General features: G+C 40.1%; 1 protein-coding gene across 4 annotated transcripts in view; it reads right to left on the reverse strand.

Annotated features, from left to right (window-relative positions):
• Window positions 1-3,962: 3,962 nt before the first annotated feature.
• The window catches only part of MMD (monocyte to macrophage differentiation associated), a 45,295-nt gene continuing 28,158 nt past the window's right edge, over window positions 3,963-21,099 (reverse strand). For 2 of the 4 annotated variants that reach the window (XM_087750439.1, XM_087750441.1), the window contains exons 2-7: window positions 16,279-16,360; window positions 9,576-9,736; window positions 8,960-9,034; window positions 8,463-8,564; window positions 7,549-7,618; window positions 3,963-6,230 (exon numbers count right to left, since the gene is read on the reverse strand). In XM_087750439.1, the coding sequence (XP_087606565.1) occupies window positions 6,030-6,230; window positions 7,549-7,618; window positions 8,463-8,564; window positions 8,960-9,034; window positions 9,576-9,736; window positions 16,279-16,360 (691 nt within the window). In that variant the 3' untranslated portion in view covers window positions 3,963-6,029. The remainder of the gene's footprint in view (window positions 6,231-7,548; window positions 7,619-8,462; window positions 8,565-8,959; window positions 9,035-9,575; window positions 9,737-16,278; window positions 16,361-21,099) is intronic. The other 2 variants (XR_015703126.1, XM_087750442.1) reach the window with 2 other exon arrangements.

Genomic DNA, 21,099 nt, shown 5'->3' on the forward strand with positions numbered 1-21,099 from the left:
CCCAGGAGGGGCCCATTTCTCGTCCGCAGCAGTTCCCCGCTTGGCTCTCCACTGGTTTCTGGGGGTTGCCTGCCCCAGGCTCGCCGCCCCTCTCTCCTGAAACACGGGATTACAGCTCCTGCTTCCCCTCTCCTGCATTTTGCACTGTCACCGATTTCTCATGTCCCTATGTCGCATTATCAGCTGGAAAAATTGTCTCTGAAGTTGTTCTGGAACACCCCCGGACTCTGTTAAATGAGGTGGCCGTGAAGAAAGATTGAGGGGCTTGAGTTTGTTTAAATCTTGAGGAGAAAAAAGCAGCAAGGGGAGAAAAAAGCAGCAATGGGAGAAGTGACAGTCTCTAAATCAATAGTCTCTATATAAAAGCTGCCTGTAAGGGCTCCCCTCTGAGCTCACTGCAGACAGGACAAGGAATAATGGGCTTAAGTTGTAGCAAAGAAAATGCTGCTTGGACAGCAGGAAAAAAGTCTAAGAGGGCAGAGGCTGGAACACTGAAATAAACTGCCTGGGAGGATTGTGAAATCCCCGTTGTTAGAGGCTGCTTCGGCTGGACAGGCCCGTCAGGAAGGACAGGCAGAGTGCGTCCTGCCTGCAGGCAGAGGATGGGCTAAAAATATCTCAGAGGCCCTTCAAGCTTTATTTTTAGTGATTTAGCAGAAGGCTGAGTAAGCTGCTCAGCACCACCATCAGCTTCAAGACAAAAGCCATTTTCATTCAAACATGTTCATATATGAAGACACATATTTGAAAAAAAAAAAAAAAAATCCATATTCCCTTCCTAAACTAATCCTTAGCTTCCCAAGTGCATGGTTTTTAATTTGAGAAGATGGTTGAGTTCCCAGAGCAATGATGTTCAGTCCTTTAGCATTTATGACACTACTAAATCATTGCTGTTTGAAGATAAATCTACCCCGGGTTCAGCAGGTGTTGTGGGTTGGGTTTCAGTGTTTCAACACCCTGAATAACTACAGCTCGCCATCCAAGCATCCTGTGGCCTGCTCTGGATGTCCTGGCGGAGCCGAGGCTCGGTCGCTGCCTGACCACGTCAAGGAAGCCGCGCGCTGCGGCCGGTCACTGCCTGCACGCCAAACCTCTGCGTCACTGCTGGAAGCAAACACGACACACCAGAAAGCAAGACGATGTCTGCTGGAGCTAAAACCAGTAATTCAGTAGGTCTCTACTAACGGCTTTTCACCTATGTGAAAATTTAAGGGAGACTTTCAAAGGCACCTGCAGGATTTGGGCACACAAATCCACCGCCAGCAGGGCTCACACTGCTAAGCAACAAAGACATCTGAATATATCCTTTGGAGAGCACGCCAGCCTCATTACAGTCCGTGATGTAACTTCGGTTACAAAACTGGTGCTGGCTTCGCTGCTAGCCTTTTGCAAGAGGATTTTGGCTCCCCAGCTTATCCTTAGTAACAAGTGCCCTGGTTCTACGACGGGAACAAGCATCGCCACCCTCACTGCTTGCAGTCAGGCTCACCACCAACAGACGGAGGATGCCTGGAGTGAGAACAAGCCAGCAAACAGACACCCAGCTCAGTAACAAACAGCAGCCCGCTGCAAAATACTACCCAAACAGGAACCTGAAAACTCTCTTTTAAAGAAACCAGTGCTTTCCCTAGAGGTTGGACCCGTAAGACTGAACTACTACCTTAGTTCAGATTGTACATGGCACAGATACTCCGAAGGTCCTTCACCTCAAACTTTTGTGGTGCATTTTCAGGATAGGCTGCCAGCACATCCGAACCCCGACACTGAGCGGCCTGGGGGTGTTCAGCCCCAGGCACCGCGTTACCTCTGCGCTACTGCTTGTGCCACAGCACCAGTCCTCCCAGCACCGCTGCAGCACCAAACTAAAAGCATCTGAGTGCTTCCAAATAGCCACTAGCGAACATTTCAGGTGTCTTACACACCAGGCCGCGACAGTGCTTAGTGAATTTATTCAGACAAATGATGAAGGAAACACGTTCAAATAGTAGGAGAATGACAGCGGGCAGCCTCTAGCTGTTGACGAACAACGGTCCGTGGCACGAGCTACGCAACAGGGAAGGCACAAAGGCTGGCAACACCCACACCGTGGAGCCGGCAAGCGTCCGCCTTGCCATCCTGGTCATTCTTGTGTTCACTATTTTTAGCTTTAATCTTATGACACCTATTGATGGTGAACGCAATTAGCGAGCAGAGACTAACATCCTGCGTTCTTTTAAAAATAGCAAAGCACAGAGAAAAGACTTAGTCAAGCACATGATGTGAACACGACAGCCTTAGCCTCCAGAGAAATCACTGGCTAAATACATCAGATCTAAATAAAGAATTGTGTAGGTGACTCAAAGAGGTTTCCAAACAAGCGGCAGGGTCCTAGGCATGAGGGACATTTAAGCAAGAAGTTAACAGAAAAGGCTCTATGGAAAACGTCAGCATCTTCTCTTTAACTTGCTCACTCCAGCCCCCGACACACACACATTGCACCAAGAAGCAGCCGTAAAAACGCTACACCACCTGCGTGATTTATGCAATTCACTTATCAGCATGTAAGAGTTCAGTCACCGGCTGTGAAAATCACGTAAGAAACCGTACTACAATTTATGACTAGCACAGCGATCACCCTCAGCCTCAGAAGCGCGTTACCCCATCCAGCGCCCTGCCAGCGCCGCGGAACCGCTGGGCTACGAACCACCAGACGCAGGCCTGGCGCTCAGACCAGGCAACAAGAAGAAAACTCTGTAAAAACACATTAAATAGAAATATCTTGTCTGTCTGCTAACACTGAGCAGTTCTGAAGATCTGGAATTTAGGCAACGTAAAAATTTTGGTAAACAGCTATTTCAAAGAGTCTTTGAAGTATCCCGTTCTTACGCCATACCTTCAACAGATACAGCAAAGGTTGCAAAAACCATGTTCGGACACTCCAGCCTCCTTTGAAGGGACTTCATTACTTACCTAGAACTGGAAGACAGCAATACAACGTCTTACCATAATCACAAGAAATTAAGAGGGATGCGGGCAACACAGAATTGGAAGAGCAGCCTGCTCTTCTGGCTGCTTTTGTTAACAGAAAGAAAAATCGGTACTCTCTCTGTGCATTCCTTGCTGGTGTTGAATTAAAAAACAATACAAAGAACAAGTGCACTCTAGAATAAATCCTTAAATGAATCCCTTCAGATCACCAAATTATTTTTTAGATGGACACAATATTGTGTTAGAAAAATACAACCTAGAAGTGATGAGACTGGAAGCATCCAGTATTCGAAGTACCTGTTGCGTCCAGACATCCTCTGGAAAAGTCCATCTGCAAAACCAAAGCGCCTGTTGTCACTGCTTCATTTAAACTCAGTGTATTTGTTGAACTTCTAAAACCCAGAGGCATGGAAAAACACAGAAGCAAGTGCTTTTAAAAACCTTTGCTTCAGGAAGACAAAGAAATCGCATCCCTGCTGCGGCAGCAAACATTACTGGAGAAAGCACTGTTGGTACTCCTGGGAGGGATCAGCCCCGAGAGCTGCAATTAGGCGGGGGGGGGGAAGGCTAATTGACATATTTGTTTTCCAGACAGAAATGCATTTTCAGTTCAGCTTGTCTATACTTAATGCAATGATACTCCTATAGGGATAGGAGAAAATTATGTATTTTAATGTTATATAATTGAAGAAAAAAACCCAACCCAGTATATAATGGTATAAGAAAATTGATCCAGAAGAGCAAAAGGGAAAGTAGCCAGTTCCCAATATTGACCAAAATTTACACATAAACGTACTTTTTTCCATACCACAAACTGAATAATTTGGATTGTAACCTTTCCTCCCATTTTTATTTAATGAGTTGACTGAGCAAGCATGAGGGTCATTAGGTTCAGCTCTGGATCTCTCGTGTCAACAGTGGCAACAGTGTCGGCCCCTTACTTTCCTGCGTAAAGGCTGGAGGGGAAAAAAAACCAACCACCAAGAATACAACAGTTTCCAAATTGCACAAAATGTTTATTGTTAGTCTAGTACATTCAATATCATATTGACTAGAATACAGTAATTCAAAATATTTTTGGCGAATTGAAATTTTTTAAAAACCATTTCAAACACTCCAAAAAGCAATGCCATGAAAAATTAACTTAAAATGAAAACAAACATACTCAAGCGATAGTTTCACTTTTGACTACAGAAAACCTTTACATGTATTTTAGTGGTTTTAACAGTACTGCATTTAAACAAAATATATGAACTCACAAAAAGTGGAAAATATTAAGAGAGACACAATGTTAAAAAAACTGAGGCATCCAGATGTGCGAGACTGTCGTAGTAGGAATTACCTGCCCAGCTGTTCCGCTTGCTCTCCGTTGGGGCAGTTATTCAGCCTGCTGCAGTGGTGCCATTTCTCCGATCACCTGCTAACACCGTACAGCAATTCTTCTTCAATGCCTTGAATTTAAAGTTTGTCCCTCCTGTAAATTCCATATACAAATGTATATATTCTAAAATATGCAACCCACTGGCAAATCTAGGTGCGATATTAAATGGTAACTTGAAAAACTTCCCTATCTTGCTACTTATTGTTTGCAGACAGGCAATATCCAGAACAAAATCTGAAAAAGGCAACACGTTTTGGTTTTGTTTTTAAATACTGACAAGAAAAAATGAGGAAATTAGAAAAAGGATAAAGTCAATCTTAATATAAGACATTCATTATATAGCGGGACAGGATACAATTATTGGACAAACAGTATTACAATGACTCTTCCACACCTGGTCATTTAACGCACGTCTTCTACAATCACGACGTGCTGCCACATTTGGTTTTCCTGTACAGAAAGACAGCAATACAATTAAAGACCAGTTTTACTCTGCGTTAAGTCCCAGAACGACAAGTGACGCCCTAGCAAGTTCTTCTCCCTGAACGGCTGTGCTTGGTTAGAACCAATAACCATGACTTCAGAGTGGTCAGCAATGGCTCCATACCTGCCGCTCAGGATTTCCCAACAGAACCCCAACGAAATTTAAATCCCTTTGAAAATCCAAGCCTTAATATTACAGCACCGATACGTGTACACGTATTCTGGAGAAATGACTGACGCTCCGGTCTGGGTCGGGGGATATCAGCTGCCCGCCTTCCTTACCACCGCCGGCCTTTGGTAAGTCAGCTCGCACCCACGCCGCTGCCTGCCTGGGCAGCACGGAGCACAACTGGGAAATCTCGAGGAGAAGCTCGTGTTAACCGTTTCTTTTAAACCTTCTTCATTTCCACCTCGGAAAAAGCCAAATTACGGTGCTGTTTAAGTGGTATTAGAGATGAGCAGAATACTATCATGTTAAAACTCAGCAGAATCACATTTAGATTTTAGTTCGTAAAAGTGGTTATTACAATTACAGCTGTAATACAACCTTGGGAAGAGGTACAATGTTTGCTTGTCAGTACAGTATGTGGAATGTAACCGTTTCTTGCAAGATTTTGCAACATGAGTAACTGCATAGATGACAGTTGTGTGTTTTCAGTTCAATAAATGTACTTTTAAAGTTTACAAAAAACACAAAAAGTTTCTATAAAAGTCACATTATACCAAGATCATGGGTGGTAAAAGTAGATTATTTGTCTGTGATTCATGTTTAATAAATGACTAGTGGAAAGGTGATAGAAACCTATTTCAAATCAAGAGTTACATTTTCGCTATTGCACTGACTTCACCCTTTGAATCACTAATTTAGAAAAATTCACGTAGTTAAAAATTGTAAAATTAAACTAGAATACAAAATTTAATTGTAAACATCAGGTAGCCAGTTCTACTAACACGGAATGGACTCTTAGTACTGCAGTACAGTATCCTGGTTATTTACAGCACTTGCCATGGGATGGGCAGTTGCAGGACACACACACCAGTTCACAGTAATTGTGTTCAGAGAACTACCAAAGTCAGTGCAGCTTTTCTGTGCAATTTTCCAATTTCCCCAAATTCCTTAAGTCAAATAATACTGTTACAGAGGCCAAGTGCAGATTTTTTTTCTTTATATATATATATATATATATATATCTCTCTCTCATAAGTGACGAATTATGTCTGCAGGACTTCTGTAAAGGTACTTCCAAATGGCATAGTAATGAACAGCAGCTGCTGTGGCCACAAATATGTGCCAGATGGCATGGGCAAAGGGAATGACTCCATCGCTCTTGAAGAACACCACGCCCAGACAATATATCAAGCCTCCCCAGGCAACCTCCTGAAGTCCATCGGTGTTGCTCTGTCGATTAACAAAGAAAGGTCAGGGGCGGGGTGTAAAGGAGGGAAAGGGTATTTTATGCACAAAATACAAAGTGTCCCTCCCGCAAAAAGCCGGCTGTCGTAACTCAGAACATCTTGGATACCAGAGATGGACAAGGGAGAAAACCAGCATACAAATATTTAGATTACACTTTGTGAAATATATTTATATAATACATCTCAATAGCACTGTGGAAGTAATAGCAGGATAACTCAAGAATTAAGACAAGTCTGATGTTTTGCTTCACGCTCATTAGCAGAGCAGACAAACATGGAGAAAAAGGAAACCACATTACTGTGTGCAAGCGCGAGTTCAACACAACTCCTACTAGTTGGATGAAGCATCCAGCAAGGTTTTGGTATAGCGCAGCATTCACGTGGAACAGTTAAGTCCTGTAACTGGCATTAGCTTGTAGAGGTGTCAGATTTACATTAGCAGCAGAGAGGGTTATGCAAAGTTATTTAAAATATGTAACTATAAATAAATGTCAAAGTTTTGAGGTGGACAAGACGGAGTAGGATGCTTTACAGATGCACCAAGAAACCTCTTATTAAAAAAACCCAAAAAACGCCAACTGCTAAGAGATGAAGTATCCCAGATACAGTCCATCAACTTGATACTGTTCAACTACTTCTCAACTTTTGGATTTTTCCCTGCTTCACTGATAAAAAGAAGCCTCCAGTAAAAGACAAAATCTTCTAGCGTTGTTGCCCCTAAGTAATTTTGAAAGGAGCAAGAATCAATTGACTTCCCCCATCTTGGTCCAAACCACAGAATCAATTGATTAGATTTTCCAGAGAGCTCTTACATACACCAAGAAAAAGGACAACATGTTATCAGAAGTCCATTCCACTTTCCTAAAGAAAAAACTTCCTTCCCAATTTCTAAGTGGTCAGTAGGCATTAAGTAAGTTCATAAATAGTAAAATCTAGAAACATTCCTTGACAGGCTAAGGTACTTCACACGTCTTTATCATTTTTACTAAAATGGAAGTAATTGAATTGTTACGTCCAATATCCTTTCAGAAGCGAGCGACTTCAGAAGCGAAGTTCAGAACCTAAGCTCTTTTTATCTAGACCTGCAGCCCAGAATCAACAAAACAAGGTAGCATTTCACTGAATGTGAACTATAAACCCAAAATATAACTGACTATATTTGGTTCTTCTGCAGACGACATTTACAATTATGGTGGACTAAAACTAACATCTTTTCAGAAGAAAGAGAGCTGCACTGGAACTTAAGCTAGGCATAAAAGGAAAGTTTGTGTGCTTGTTACGTCAATAGTCACATTCCTTACCATGGATGTCACTACCAGAGCAGGAGAAAATCCCATCGCTAAATAGAAAAAGAGTTCAACGATCTTATACCTAAAAAGGAACAATTTGAGTCATTTAAGGAGGCGTATAAGAGGCTGAACATTTCCTTCAACAGTAAACAAAAAAAAAAACACAACAAACTTTAAATTTTATGTTAGCGTGGGTCCATTAAACTATTCAAAAAGCTTTCTATGCAGTTAGATAACCATTGCTTTATAATAAAAATAAAGCTAGTATTTATCTCTGCATTGTACAGTGGCAGGCAATACCTTCTTCTCTAAATACTGCCTAGATGCATTCATTTGCATTAAGTACTAGTGAGAATAAAACGTTGAGACAACTTATGTTTTCTTTTTTGACAAGAACCTGAGTAGCTCATTTCCAAAGCAAAAAAGGTAGGTCTTGCTCCCTGGGGATAAGTAATGAAAACGGGCTCAAGAATTCAGATCTGAAACTCAAGGACTCGCATCTCAAAACAAAACCAAGGTAGCAGGAGTGAATATGCATCAGTATATATAAACAATATAATGGTGCAGGATAATCTATACACAATGCTACATAAAGTAGGGCTGTAAGAAAGCCCTCATTTCAACTGGCTTCTTACCCTACCCACTCTCACCCCCGCTTTCTTGTAGCAAAAGTTAAAGTTTTAAAAGTGGATACTTCCCTCCCACCCCTTTAAGAGAAGAAAACAATACAGGCTCTAGACGTGTTATGACAGGGTGAATACAGTTATCTTCCGACAACGTGTAAGTTTGCATCATTCTCATCACATATTTCCACATTTCAAAGCTCTTATTTCAATGTGTGAAAGGCCGGATAGGAACCCACAGAAAGCAAGAAAGTCCCATCTTTTAATTTCAGTTTGAAGTTAAATGTAAAGAATAACTCTTACTTTTCATGGTAGAGAAATACATAAATGGTTCCTCCAGCAGCCATCAGCCAGATAAACCAACGCATGTGAGATGCTAGAGGTCCAAGCTCGCGTAGATTTAACCTGGAGGTACAAAGATTTCAAGAGACGGAAGTGATGAATGAATGGACCATACTGACACAAGCGTAGTAGGGCTTGATAAAAACAAATAAATATTCAGAGCTATAACTTAGGCATGATGGGGGAGAAGACACTTGGCCATTCTATACATAGAAAAGCAGCAGGTGTGTTTGCATGGATGCGAGGGAAGCATAAGCTGGGGATGTGGAATATAAATAGATTACTTTCTGCCATTTTCTAATATTAAATCCCAGGAGATTACCTTATGTTGCATTTCACAATGCAGAATGTGATCAATTGCATCTAAGAAGATACCTATAGATTTTGGAAAGCTGCAATGACAAACTGTTGACAATGGAAAAAGCTTTAATTCTGAAGCTGCGCTTCAGATTTCTTACCATGGTGCGTATGACGCCGCAATAAAGACATAGATCATCATTCTGTCACACATGTGAAAGCAATGCTCCATTGTCCTAGTAAGAGAGAGAACAAGTCACCAAGACAGATTTTGGAAAGGCTTTTTTATATCTCAGTTTCCTCAAACACTTTGGAATTACTCTCGGGAAAATACCATCAGCTCCATAACCTCTTAAAACCACTTGGAAGACTAGCTTTCTGCTAGTTAACTGTGTATTGGATTATAATTCTCTTGGCAAGCTCTGTGTTCCTCAAAGTATTTCAGCCTGCCACAGTCCCAGACAGCGTTCTCATTTCTGCAATGGGATTATATCCACCAAGCATTTCGATTAGGGTTTTCCCATTCAACTTCTGGATTAAGAGCCACTAGGGCCTAGAAAAACACGTTTTCCTTGCGAAAGAGCCACAGACGTTAATCTTTGTTTGTATATGAGCTTGGCTCATTATTTCTTCCAACAGAATCAAGGGCATTTTTTCATGATTCGGTACAAGGTACCACTCCAGACTTCTGTAAAATCATGTTTTTGACTGAGAAACACAATGGAAGAACGTTGCAGAACATGAAAATAAAACATCTTATAGATCTTACAGTGATACCTTAAGTGACTCTTTTTCCAAGAAACGATATGAAATACTGTGGAGACAATGAAGAGCGCACAGAGCCCCATGCCATACATCCATGCTGTTATCTTTTCCCATCGATCGTCAGAAAGCCGGTGGAGAAGGGCACTACCCACGATCGCAGGAACAATGAGGAACTAAAAAAAAAAAAAAAAAAAACAAAAGGCCCTTGTTAAGTCCTTACTTGCAGCCAGTGTAGTACCACCCACAGCACAGCAACAGCAGGGCAGCTAATCCTGCAGTATGACATACAGGACCGCCTGTACGACATCTGACGGCATGCTCCTCACAGGAGCGAGCTTTTCATTTAGGTGTCTGTTGACACACAAGCATCAAGACTTCGACAATGTCTCAGACATTTAGGTTACACTCATTTGTGATAAATTTCTCCTCACATGGTATCAGGCGAGGTTACCGGCTCCTCCAGCCATGACACAAAAATCAGACAAACAAAAGAATTCGCTAAGTCTTAGTAGTGTTTTTATTTTCACCTTCTGCTTTGTGTTTTAAAAAAGTTTTGATCTTACTCTAGGCTTGGATCTAAACCACCTCTTGTGCACAGAGGCAGAGCACAGGACAGACCAAAATAAACTTAAATCCCAAATGAAAAAAAAGAAGCATTTAGAAGCATGCAGTTAAGTAGAAGGCAAGAGAATTAAGCAAAGGCTTTGCAGAACTTGGGTTTTAGATATCGTAAATAAATTAGCTGCTAACTTCTTTTATGAATAGATTCTTAATGCACAAAGATGATGTTCTTTTAATGCAGCGTATCCAAGTGTTTTCCTTACCACCTCCCTCTCAAGCAGCTTTAATGCAGATCTTCCACAACAACCACTGTTAGAACATCATGATGGAATTAGCGTGCTCACATGAAGTATCTAAAAAATGGGCTGCAAGCTTCATATACATTTAAAACTACACTCCCTTCCAGAATAAATTACATCAGGTACCTTTGTTTAATTCAGAAAAAAAAATCAAACTAGGAAACAAACAAAAAAAAGCACGTCCAACAAGTATTTAAAGAACCTGCTGGCTCAGACATTTCTACCCATCTCCTTCCACTCTGAAGGCGTATCTCTGTCAGCCTCCTAAGTTAAGAACACTGCACAAGTTCCCTTCCAGCCTCTACGGTGTGTCTTAAGATGTTAATTTGTTCACCTGAATTGTAAATAAGCTTCATAGGTTAAATTCTTCGTAGTTTAACCCAAGTCTCAGATGCTAAACAATAAAGCTAGGAACAAGTAATGTTTAAACAAATCCGGCAACTCTGCTTTGCATTACAGGTTTGCTAGCTTAGAGCGCAAAGTTCTGGTCTGGCCTGCACCGCCTTCGTCCTTATCTGCTTACAGACTGCAAGAAATGGAGGCTCTGATCACAGCTGCAGTGCAGAAGATGCAGAGTAGACTGAACGCATCTGAAAAGTAGTTAGTTAATCCAGAGAGTTTAAAAAAGAAAAAAGTGGCTTTTATTTTTGTGGCTTTTGAAGTACATCAACTGTAGCTTCCCTACTATTATGTTTTCTTCCTTTTTGCAAAATTTAGTACATTTACACCAAAAGCAGTAGAGCGATGGAAATAAGAAGTACAGCATTCCTACATCCACAGCATTTGGACCAGAGGTGAAAACACTTTCCGCGTTTTGTAATGAGACTATGGAAGTTGACCTCATGCACTTTTAAGGCCAAAAATAGTCTGCCAGTCTGGCTTCTCATTTATCACAAACCATAAATTTCCATACATATATCCTCCTGGACAGGCCCCAAATTCAAGAGAGGTTGAAGTGTTCCACTCCTCAGGAGATCGGTCCCTCCTGTTTTCCACATATGGCATCCAGTTTAAAGTGTGGCTGAAGCCCTTGAGACAGCGAGGGAGTGATTAGATGTGGCAGTTGTTTCGTTTAGTTTTGCAGGAGACAGGAAGATGCTAAGCTCCAGAAATAGATTTTTAGTGGTGTTTCTTTAAGCTGCGCAGCCGCACTATATCCACGTTCACCAGTTTCCTTCCCAATTTCTGGTGCAAATTTCAGTTTTGACTACACTTGACAGAGAACTAAAAGGTTTCAGAGAGATTACGTACCCTCAAGTGTCATGAACACAAGTAACTAGGTAAAACAGCAAATCCCTACTAATTCCCTACTGAAAGCCTGGGTGTGAGCTGCTCAGAAATTCTGCCGGGAGCTCTGATTGAGACCATTTTATAGGAAGGAGAACCTCTTCGGAAACTAGATTTAGATATTACATGGAACAACTTGCCTTTCTTATACAAATAGCTCAGCTTTTTACTAGTCTACTAAAATAAATATTTCACAAGTTAAGCTATAATGTGTAATGCTCAAATGGGCCAACACAGTTTGCTGCCAATCACTTTTTCCAGTAATAATTGTATATAAAGTTACAGGGTTAAAACAAATAAGCAATTCTCTTATCACCTCTTTCTTTGCACCTTCAGAATGAAGAATGCAGCTACAAATGAGTACGTGGACAAAGAGCTGAATTAATCTCTTTTCTGCCTTGTCCTGGCTCTGAAGAACGGTTCTACTTCTCATAGGGAACAGCACTATACTCACATGAGAAGGATTTATTGTTTTTTCTAAGTATTCTATTTGGAAACACTTTCCCTCTGTGCCTGATACGTATCATGGGAACAGTCAGACTAAACAAGAGATGTTTTATTACTCTTTTTCTGACCAAAAATAGCTAGACTAAAGACAAAATCCAGAAATGATACCCTGCTGTTCCAGCCAAGTGGATAAAAGTTCTTGAGATACTAATGCCATACCAGATAACATACGATACAATGGACTTCATTATAGCTAACATCCATCTTAAAAAAGAAATACAACACTCCAGTCAACAAAACAAGACAGATTTTCCCATGTGCATTTGAAAAAAAATCTCTAGCGCAAGAACTGCATTTTAACCTTCAGAATTGAGAAGCAATCCATCAGTCCTTTAAAAGAAGGGGTACTTACCAAAAAGTAGCCAAAGAATCAGAACTAACAGAATGAGTGTGATTGTGCTGTGTCACTTTACAGCAATGACACAGCATTTCTAAGTTGCCAACATTCCTAGTAATAAAACTAGCTACGAGTCACAAACAGCTTTGCTTATTTCATCACGAAGTGCAACTCTGCCAAATGAATATCGTCAAACCCACCAACTTCACATCCTACGAACGAAGCCAGAACCGTCATGCTCCAATTTACTAATTTTATCACCTTCATTAATACTTGCTAAATCAGAAATGGGGCTGGTAGAGAGATTTACAGAACAAGAGAGCAGGCAACAGTTTCACCAAGTTACAAGTCCCTCTGCAACAAGGAGGAGGACAAATGATTAAAATGTATTTATTTACAGCTATAGGCAGGAATCTTTAACGGGAGACTTGGGCACAACCCCCACGGGATGTACCTTGGGAAACCAACTACCACAACCCCTACTGTCACAAAGAGCAGCCACTGCGAAAAGCCTTAAGGCACAAAGACAGACGCTGGAACAGTAAGCTGTAAGCCTGATCAGGCATACTTCAGGGCAATTAAACTCTCTGGTTACTAACTTATAGCAAAGTATCTGGTATCTTCCATCTATTTGGGGTTGCTTAAGATACTGGTACGTTGGTCCGTATTTTATCTGCATTCTTTCAGTATTTCTCTAGACAATCTCTCCCATACGAAGGTTTAAAAATCTGTTTAAAACTTTGCTTTTGTATATAACATTCATGCCAAATTATTTTCTTTGCACACAAGGCTACGCACGTCACATAGTCAGCAACAATAACCTTTGATGCCCAAGCCACGTAGCAAAGCGTGGTGTTATTGTTGTGATCTCACGCGCCTTTCATTGAGAGGGAAACACTAACAGCATAAAGATGGTCCCTACGCTTCCTCTTTGGAAAGGCAGGCAACAGAAAGATCAACAAAGCAGCCAAATTCACACGTGACACCTGGAGGGAACCGTGAAGGACTGCATCCATCTCAGGCTGCCTGCTCCAGGAGTGCAGCCCTGAAGCCAAGTACAACGGCTCCCTACTCATCAGCCTTCTCTTCTCAAGTAAGGAGACAAGCACCGTGGAGCGGGAAGCCGACTGGCACTTGGGTTGTGCAATTCACTGAGAGCAGAGAAACTGCCAATATCGGTCAGGTACAATGGAAATATTTTCACCATCATAACAGCCCTTCTGAAATTCTGATGACCCCTTCTTCCATGCCCAAATGGCCTGGTAAATGCTCCAAGCCTCATTTCTGAAATATTTGTACTTCTTTTTTCCATGCACTGCACAACCCAAGACTGGAATGGAGAGACCATAACTTATTTTAAGAATAGTTCCTCCTTTTAAGGCAGTTGGAACGAAACTTTTAGGGCAGTATAAAGCAACCTGTGCCTAAATTCTGAGGTTTTAATACAACAGAGCATATCTTTTGTCTGATAAACCTTATGTGCGCTAGAAAGTTTCATGATGAAAGAGCCATCCCCCCCTTAGATTTAGCTTATCTTACAACTCAAATTCTTAATGACTCCTGCTTCTCTCATATATTGTTTCCTTCTTGTTCTTCTGAACACAGAGCACAGTCTTTTCTGTCTCTGTATTCAACTGCTTTCCTGTCTCCTAGTGTCTAAAGACAAGTCAGTGCTTCATTTAGAGCTAAAAAAAAAAAATCAAGACATTTTAAACAGTCTTACTAGTTAGAAATTTGAAGATACCTCACTATGCTACACAAAGTTAGCTTTTAAGTATTGTAACAAGCTATGCATGGGATTCTGTATCCCCATTTATTAATTGTTTGGGTTTGTTTTTTATTTTTTAAAGCAGCTGCCTAAACTGACTACTGTGTATTTTTAAGTCAAAAAAACAGATGGGATACCTACTGAGTAGTACAGCCATGCTCGTAAAATATAAGTTGACTACTTTCTGAATTATGAAAGCTTTGAAAAAAAAATATATGGCGAACCATTGCTAAACTCTATTTTGTGGAAATTACATCAACGTCTAATTGAAAACTTGGATTGTAATCTAGCGGCAAAGACTCAACCACTTGGCCATCTAACGTTTACTAAACCAGTCTGTAACACAGAGGAGAAGCAAGCATCCCCCCCCAGCTGCTTCTGTATAATCCACTGTGCTTTCCCAGATTAGATTCCTATTTCAAGGCTTTAAATTTTGATTAAAAGTTATTTATTGCATACAATTTTATTTAAGGAGTAACAATCCCTCTTTTATACTAACTCTTTATTTTCTTCCAAACGATACATTAACATCGCATATCCCCAAGCTGTTAGCAGTTCGTGGTAGGTTTAGCACGTAGCTTGACTGTTCAGCAAGTAATTAGGCAGCTTCACCAGAAACTGTGGCATACCAGAAAATACTGATAGGACATCTTGGCTGTAACCTACTGCTAACAGGCAGGAATAAGACATGCCTGTTTTTCAACCAGGTGAAGGCTAGAATTGCTAAGGAGTACAGCAACTTCTGCCAGATATGTTGAAATCTAACTTTTCAGCCAGAATAAACAAGATTTGTACAAGGATTATGAGATAAACTACATATTTGTGCTAACTAACAGAATGTTGCTTCATTCTCTAGACAAATAAGCATATATTTGCATAATGCTGTAAATGAGACCCTTGGCTTAAAAACACATAAGCTTCAGTTAAGCTTTTCTATATGTAAACCAAGGCGATTCTGTTTTTACCAGCAACACAGTGCTGCGTGCTGGTTATTTATAAAACACACGAAGGATCTTGAAGAACAGAGCTCCTTCTAGAGCTGAAGAGTCCCATGTACTACCTTGAGCATTCATATCTGTAGCTCACTCAAACACTGGAGATAAGAGTCTGAGGACAAAGCCAAACATACTTCAGATGTTTGGAGTTAAACAACTTTTGAGGAGATTGAGGAGAAGCACAAGCTGCTTTTATAAAAGGGCAAATGCTATCTTGAAAAACAAACACACACATTTTTAAGTTCTTGTCAAAGTGTCAGACAGCAAGTTAAACTTCCCAATTGCTAAAAGAAAAAAAAGACTGCTTTCATTATTTTGCGTATATCGTATATTCAAATCTAGCATGGGTCCATACACTATGAAAGTAAGGACAGACTAGGATTTTTAGTAGGGCTGTCAGCATTCTTAGTGCCTCTTTCGAAATAGGAGATTTCTCGAAGAATCAATTCACAGACATTAAGTATCAGAATTAAGCCATTCTAGCTCTTCTAGCTAATAACCACAGTCTTATGAACCCTTCCACTTCTAACATGAATAAGTCTTTTCGTATACTTCCAGTGTACAATTCGCACGATACCCTGTGAGCAGAGTCCTGGGAAATCTGCCTTGCAAGACCGACTAGTATAGACCTATATTCACTTTACCATAGTCATCCTTTGACTGGGACAGAGGAAAATCGTCTAAAGACACGTAACTTTAGTGAAAAGGAAACTTATGAAGCATCTGGAGCTCCTAGAGATTCAGAACAGGGACTAGTGATTACCAGCCATCTAATTAACATTACCTTTTCTGGACTGTTATAGCTGAAGCTTATGTAACAAAACCAGAGAGGCTGTAAATATGAATACACTCAGACAAAGGTAAGCATTTAGCCATCCAAACCCACAACAATTTACTGAAACATCTGTTGTTTGTTTGTTTGTTTGTTTGTTTTTTTAAAAAAAAAAGGAAATGTACTTACTGCATGGGTGTAACAGTTAGCAGCATGTTCATAGCAAGTGGGTTTGTAGCGGCTGTTTGCTGGAGCTGGGTGGTTCATGAACCTGTTGAATAATTAAGAGGTATTTTTAGGAAAGTTAATAAACAATCTCTTTGGAGTGTCATGAAAGAATACCTCCAACCTAGTACTGTTAAAAATTATAAGTACAGACATGTTAAAAGTAACTGTTATTTAAATTGTGAGTTCTCCCAGATAAGTTCTCTTAACAGAAACACGTTACAGACATTTCGGTGACTGCCTGTGACAGTGGATGGTTACTTTTAATCAAGACTTTGCATACAGAAGTCAGACCCCCTCTTTTCCGACAGCTTGGTCAGATGAAGAATGAACTATTTCCTATTTAAATTACATAACACGTACTCAAATTGCTCTTGAAATATGGACTTCATCATAGCTGCCAAGGGTTAATCTTCTTTTAAGAAGTTCTTGAAACTACAGCAATATTCCAGTTCTATAACACCTCGGAATAAACCAACTTGAACATTGACTTTTCAATTCCTATAGCAAGAAATATTTGTGTTTGGAGCATTAGATGGCTTGATTTTTCTTTGAGGCTAATCCTATCTTCTGTCTGTAACTAAGATCCAAGCTACACAGGGATGAAAGGAGACTCTAACAGTTACCTCCAAAGAGGAAAATCTTCAAGAGGCTTACCATAGACATTCCGCCTTTTTCTCTAAGAATTTTCAAACATTACCTGACAAACAATCACACCAAACGCAGTCTAAGCAAGCCAAATGAAATATGATGAAACTTGAGAAAGTTTTGGAAGAACTTGCCATACAGACGTTGCATTTAACTATTCTAAAAAAAACAAACACTTGAGTTGTTTCTCTGAAACTACACAATTTAAATCTGTGTATAAAACCCTCTAAAAGACAGCACACATTTATATGCAACCAGACAATCAAAGTTATGAACTACTCCAGCTACAGTACCGTCTATGTTATCCCAGCACAGCTACCATCATACAAAAGTGATTCTCTTTCGCTAATAAATTCCAGTTTACTCCAGACTATTATAAAACTATGCATTGGCAATTAGTCAGGTATCCAACAAGCCAGGAACAGCTTCACAACAAATACAGAACATGTCTGTATGTTCAGAACTGAGAGCAGCTTTGTTAGCTGGATTTATGTAAAGAGCTTGTTAGACAAACTGTGGTCCTCCCCCATGTCGCTCCTGGTTTAAGTCAAAGCCAGTCCTATTTCTATGACATCCATAAAACATTGGCCGATCTCAAACCAGGGAAAAACAACCAACCAACCAACCCAACCAGAATCTTATAGTTTGAGTAAGGAGTTCCAGATTTCTGGGATACAAGACACTTGGGTTTTTTGACTGATTTTAAGTGATTTGTGAACCATTTTTTTTTTAAACTGATATACGAAACTTTAACAGCATTGATAAAATAACACAGTGTCACGATCTCTCTCCGAATTGTGGCAACTTCAAAGAACAGTTTCAACTGTTAGGAATGCAAAGGATAAGAAAAACGTGAATTTCGCTGACTATAAATGGTTGTTAGCAAATGAATAATTCCATGGGAGTTAATATATTGTTAAAAAATGGCAACTCTTTTGTCAGTAACAAATGACACCTTGCTCTCATCTCCAAGAGGACAATGACACCGTATTCATATACACAGGCTCGCGGAACATTTGGAAAATGATTTTGTTGCCCAGTGCATACAGATCTTCAACAGCTGCTGAAGGCCATCTCAGCATCCTCTCCAGACAGAACACTCAGTTTACGCAGTTCTGCTTCCAAGTTAGGAAAACATTTAAAAATAAAAGCATCTGTTGGCTCAGTTGAGTGACCGGGATTAGACTGCCCTTGTCCAATGCCATAAATTCAAAGTCATGGGAAACCTTTCACTGATTACATCTAGAATATTATTACATTTCTCCAAAGGCCATGGAGGTACCTCGGAAGTCTCACAAGAAGTAGGGGGGAGGGGGGAAATCTCACAACAAAACTAAAGAACCCAAAGGAATTATCCTCAGTGTTAGCTTTGTAATTTCTGTTGTTTCAAATTTCCATATAAGATATTATCATCATCTAAAAATCTATAAATATTTGAAGGTAGCCTGCTAATGGGACCTTCTATTATCCATTAGAGGATAACTTTTAATTTTTTTTTCCTTCTCATTTATATTTATTTAGTAGAAAAGATACTGGATCTTTCTAAAGCAGTCACAACAGAGCCCGGGGTAACGTTAGATTTTAGACAGAATTATGAACAAACACTTCAGAAAAGTCTATTTATTATTAGGACCTCTTATTCTCACTAATTTAAAGACCGCGTTATTAGCAGTAAAACAGAACATGAAGACCGTAACAAAGCTATCCTTTCTCTGTTATCTACACAAAGGGTTGAGCTTTTCCCCCTTGTTTGTGCCAGCACAGGAATGATGCAAATACTCGTTCATCTGTGGTAACTTTAAGCTGGTAAAACAGGCAAGCATCAGGTTTCAGAAAACTTCACACTTACAAAACATTTCAAACATTTTTTTGTTTTAAATAAATACTTCAATATTTAAAACAACAACAAAACTGGTAGGTACCATGGCTGTTGAACAGAAAGCTTCACTGGACTCCCACAACAGCTGGAACTCGCTTTCCTTCCACCAGCGAGAGCTCCAGCAGAACAGCACCGTTGGCAGCACTTGACCCATCCTCTTCACCGACATGTTTATCCTAATACCACCACCACACTAGTGTGTTTTGGTACGAGGAGTTAGACTTTACCTCTACCTTAAAGAAAAGGATCTCGGAGCATGCCGGTATTTAACTTTGCTGCACATCTGACATGCCTGCACCTCTCCTTTCTGCAAGGAATCGACTGCAACAGGCTGCAAGACCCAGACAGCAAACACTGGAGCGGATTTGCTCAGGTCACTCACTACTCGCAGACATTTTCAGTAAAGCAAAGCTTCAGTTATTTCCCTACGCCGTTTTGTAATACTATTTACGAACATTATCAGGAACAACTTTAGAGGAAGGATCATTTAAAAAGTTGCTGAAGAGGGCAATAATTCCAGCCAATGCTTCTCTGGAGTTTGTTTCATTTTCAGTTTGACAGTTTGGGTTTAATACCCTAAGAAACAGACCTGAAGTTTGAAAATAGCTGCTTTGGGATACTACACTGAAGTCCTCATCAAAACCAGGAAAAATCATTTTGACACATACTGTTAAAAAAGTCAGTCATATACTCCTGTAGTTATACATACGTGTCACATTGCAATATAAAGGCAAAAGAATTGGGTTGCACACTTACTCACAGTCCAGAGGCAAAACCTGTTCTGTTCTTTCTTAAAGACAAATAAATAAATAAAGCCCACACCATCACCAACAACAGATGCTTTTTGTTTTCTGCCACATGAATACTGCAACACAGGGATGTTGTTTTTCCTCCTATCTACAGGTCAAGTTTGCCTCTTCTGAAAAAGATAATTGTGAGGAATATAATCTCACCTTCCTAAAGGTGGAAACTTGATACATAGCATTCAGATGCTGTTTACTCCTAAATAAAGGCTCTCTATAACACAAGCATTAAGGTTATTATCAAATGCAGGACGGTCTGATAAGGCCCCACTGAACCGGACTACAATTTACAGGAAACATCTTTAAGTGAAGCCTTTTGATCCTCTAACAAATCTCTAATGTATTCTTTAACAGGAACTCTCGTGAAACCAGAGTAATTTAATCAGCAGATATGCAGCATTATCTCACAAGAACGCATAAATACTTCTCCATTTAAGATACTGACAATCCAAGAGCTCCAATATAAAATATTGACTCCTTCAATATCAGAATTTGAAATTTCTGAAATTAACAGACTAATAACTACTTGCAGCCAGCCATGAAGGCAGAATGCTTTTGCACTGAACTGAGTTACGAGTTCACAATTTTCACAATTTAAATGCATTCTTAAAGCTCAAAAACTACTTGAGGGCAAGGAAGTCCAAGCTTTATAGTTTCACAGCACGCAAACAACCTTCTTGGATGAGCACAATCCCAATATAAGTGGAAAAGAGGTCTTAAGAAAGACATATGACAATTTAAAACGAGAGAGAAGAAGCTCATACCCCTCCCTTTACACTACTTGAGATTAATCTTGAAACACTTCAAATATTTAAAATGTTAAACATAGGGGCTAATCCATTCTTTGTGAGAGACCCCTGGTCTCGAGTTCCTGTTCATGTCCAAGGAGGAGATGCTGTATGTTTCAGAGTGATTCCAGAATTAAAAGATCATAGTACTTGGGAGAGAAAGGAGGAGGAAAACCTGAGCGTTCTTAGTGCTGTCTTCACATGCAAGCCCAACTTAGAAAAATAAATGATAAAATCCCAAATCTATTGCACATATTTGTATGGCATTTGTCTGGTATCGCAGCGAGCCTATACCCAAAACTGCAGAAGAGAAGAGCACCTTTCAAATCTTGCCTTATTCTCGATTCCCATCTGCTGAACAAATTATTCTTTGAGGCATAAAGTAAAATGTCAGTAAAAACAGCAAGCACTGATAACAGCCTCAAAGATCTGGATTTTTGAGTCTTTTCAGGAAGTACATTTCCTTTATTCCACTCAAAAGGCCTCATGCTTCCTTTTCCCAGCTTAAAAGCACATTACCCCTTTTTGTATCTTTTTTTCTTGTGCTTTCCAGCAGCAGGAGAGGCCATTTAGGCCTAATAAGCCACAAGTAACAGCATATGAGAAACTGCAACAAGGTGGGGATAACTCCACAAAACCAGAAGCAGCATACATTAAATGGGGTTAC

Source organism: Nipponia nippon, unplaced genomic scaffold (assembly GCF_047370975.1).
Source record: "Nipponia nippon isolate SJK-2023a ecotype South Korea unplaced genomic scaffold, ASM4737097v1 scaffold_14, whole genome shotgun sequence".
Lineage (NCBI taxonomy): Eukaryota > Metazoa > Chordata > Aves > Pelecaniformes > Threskiornithidae > Nipponia > Nipponia nippon.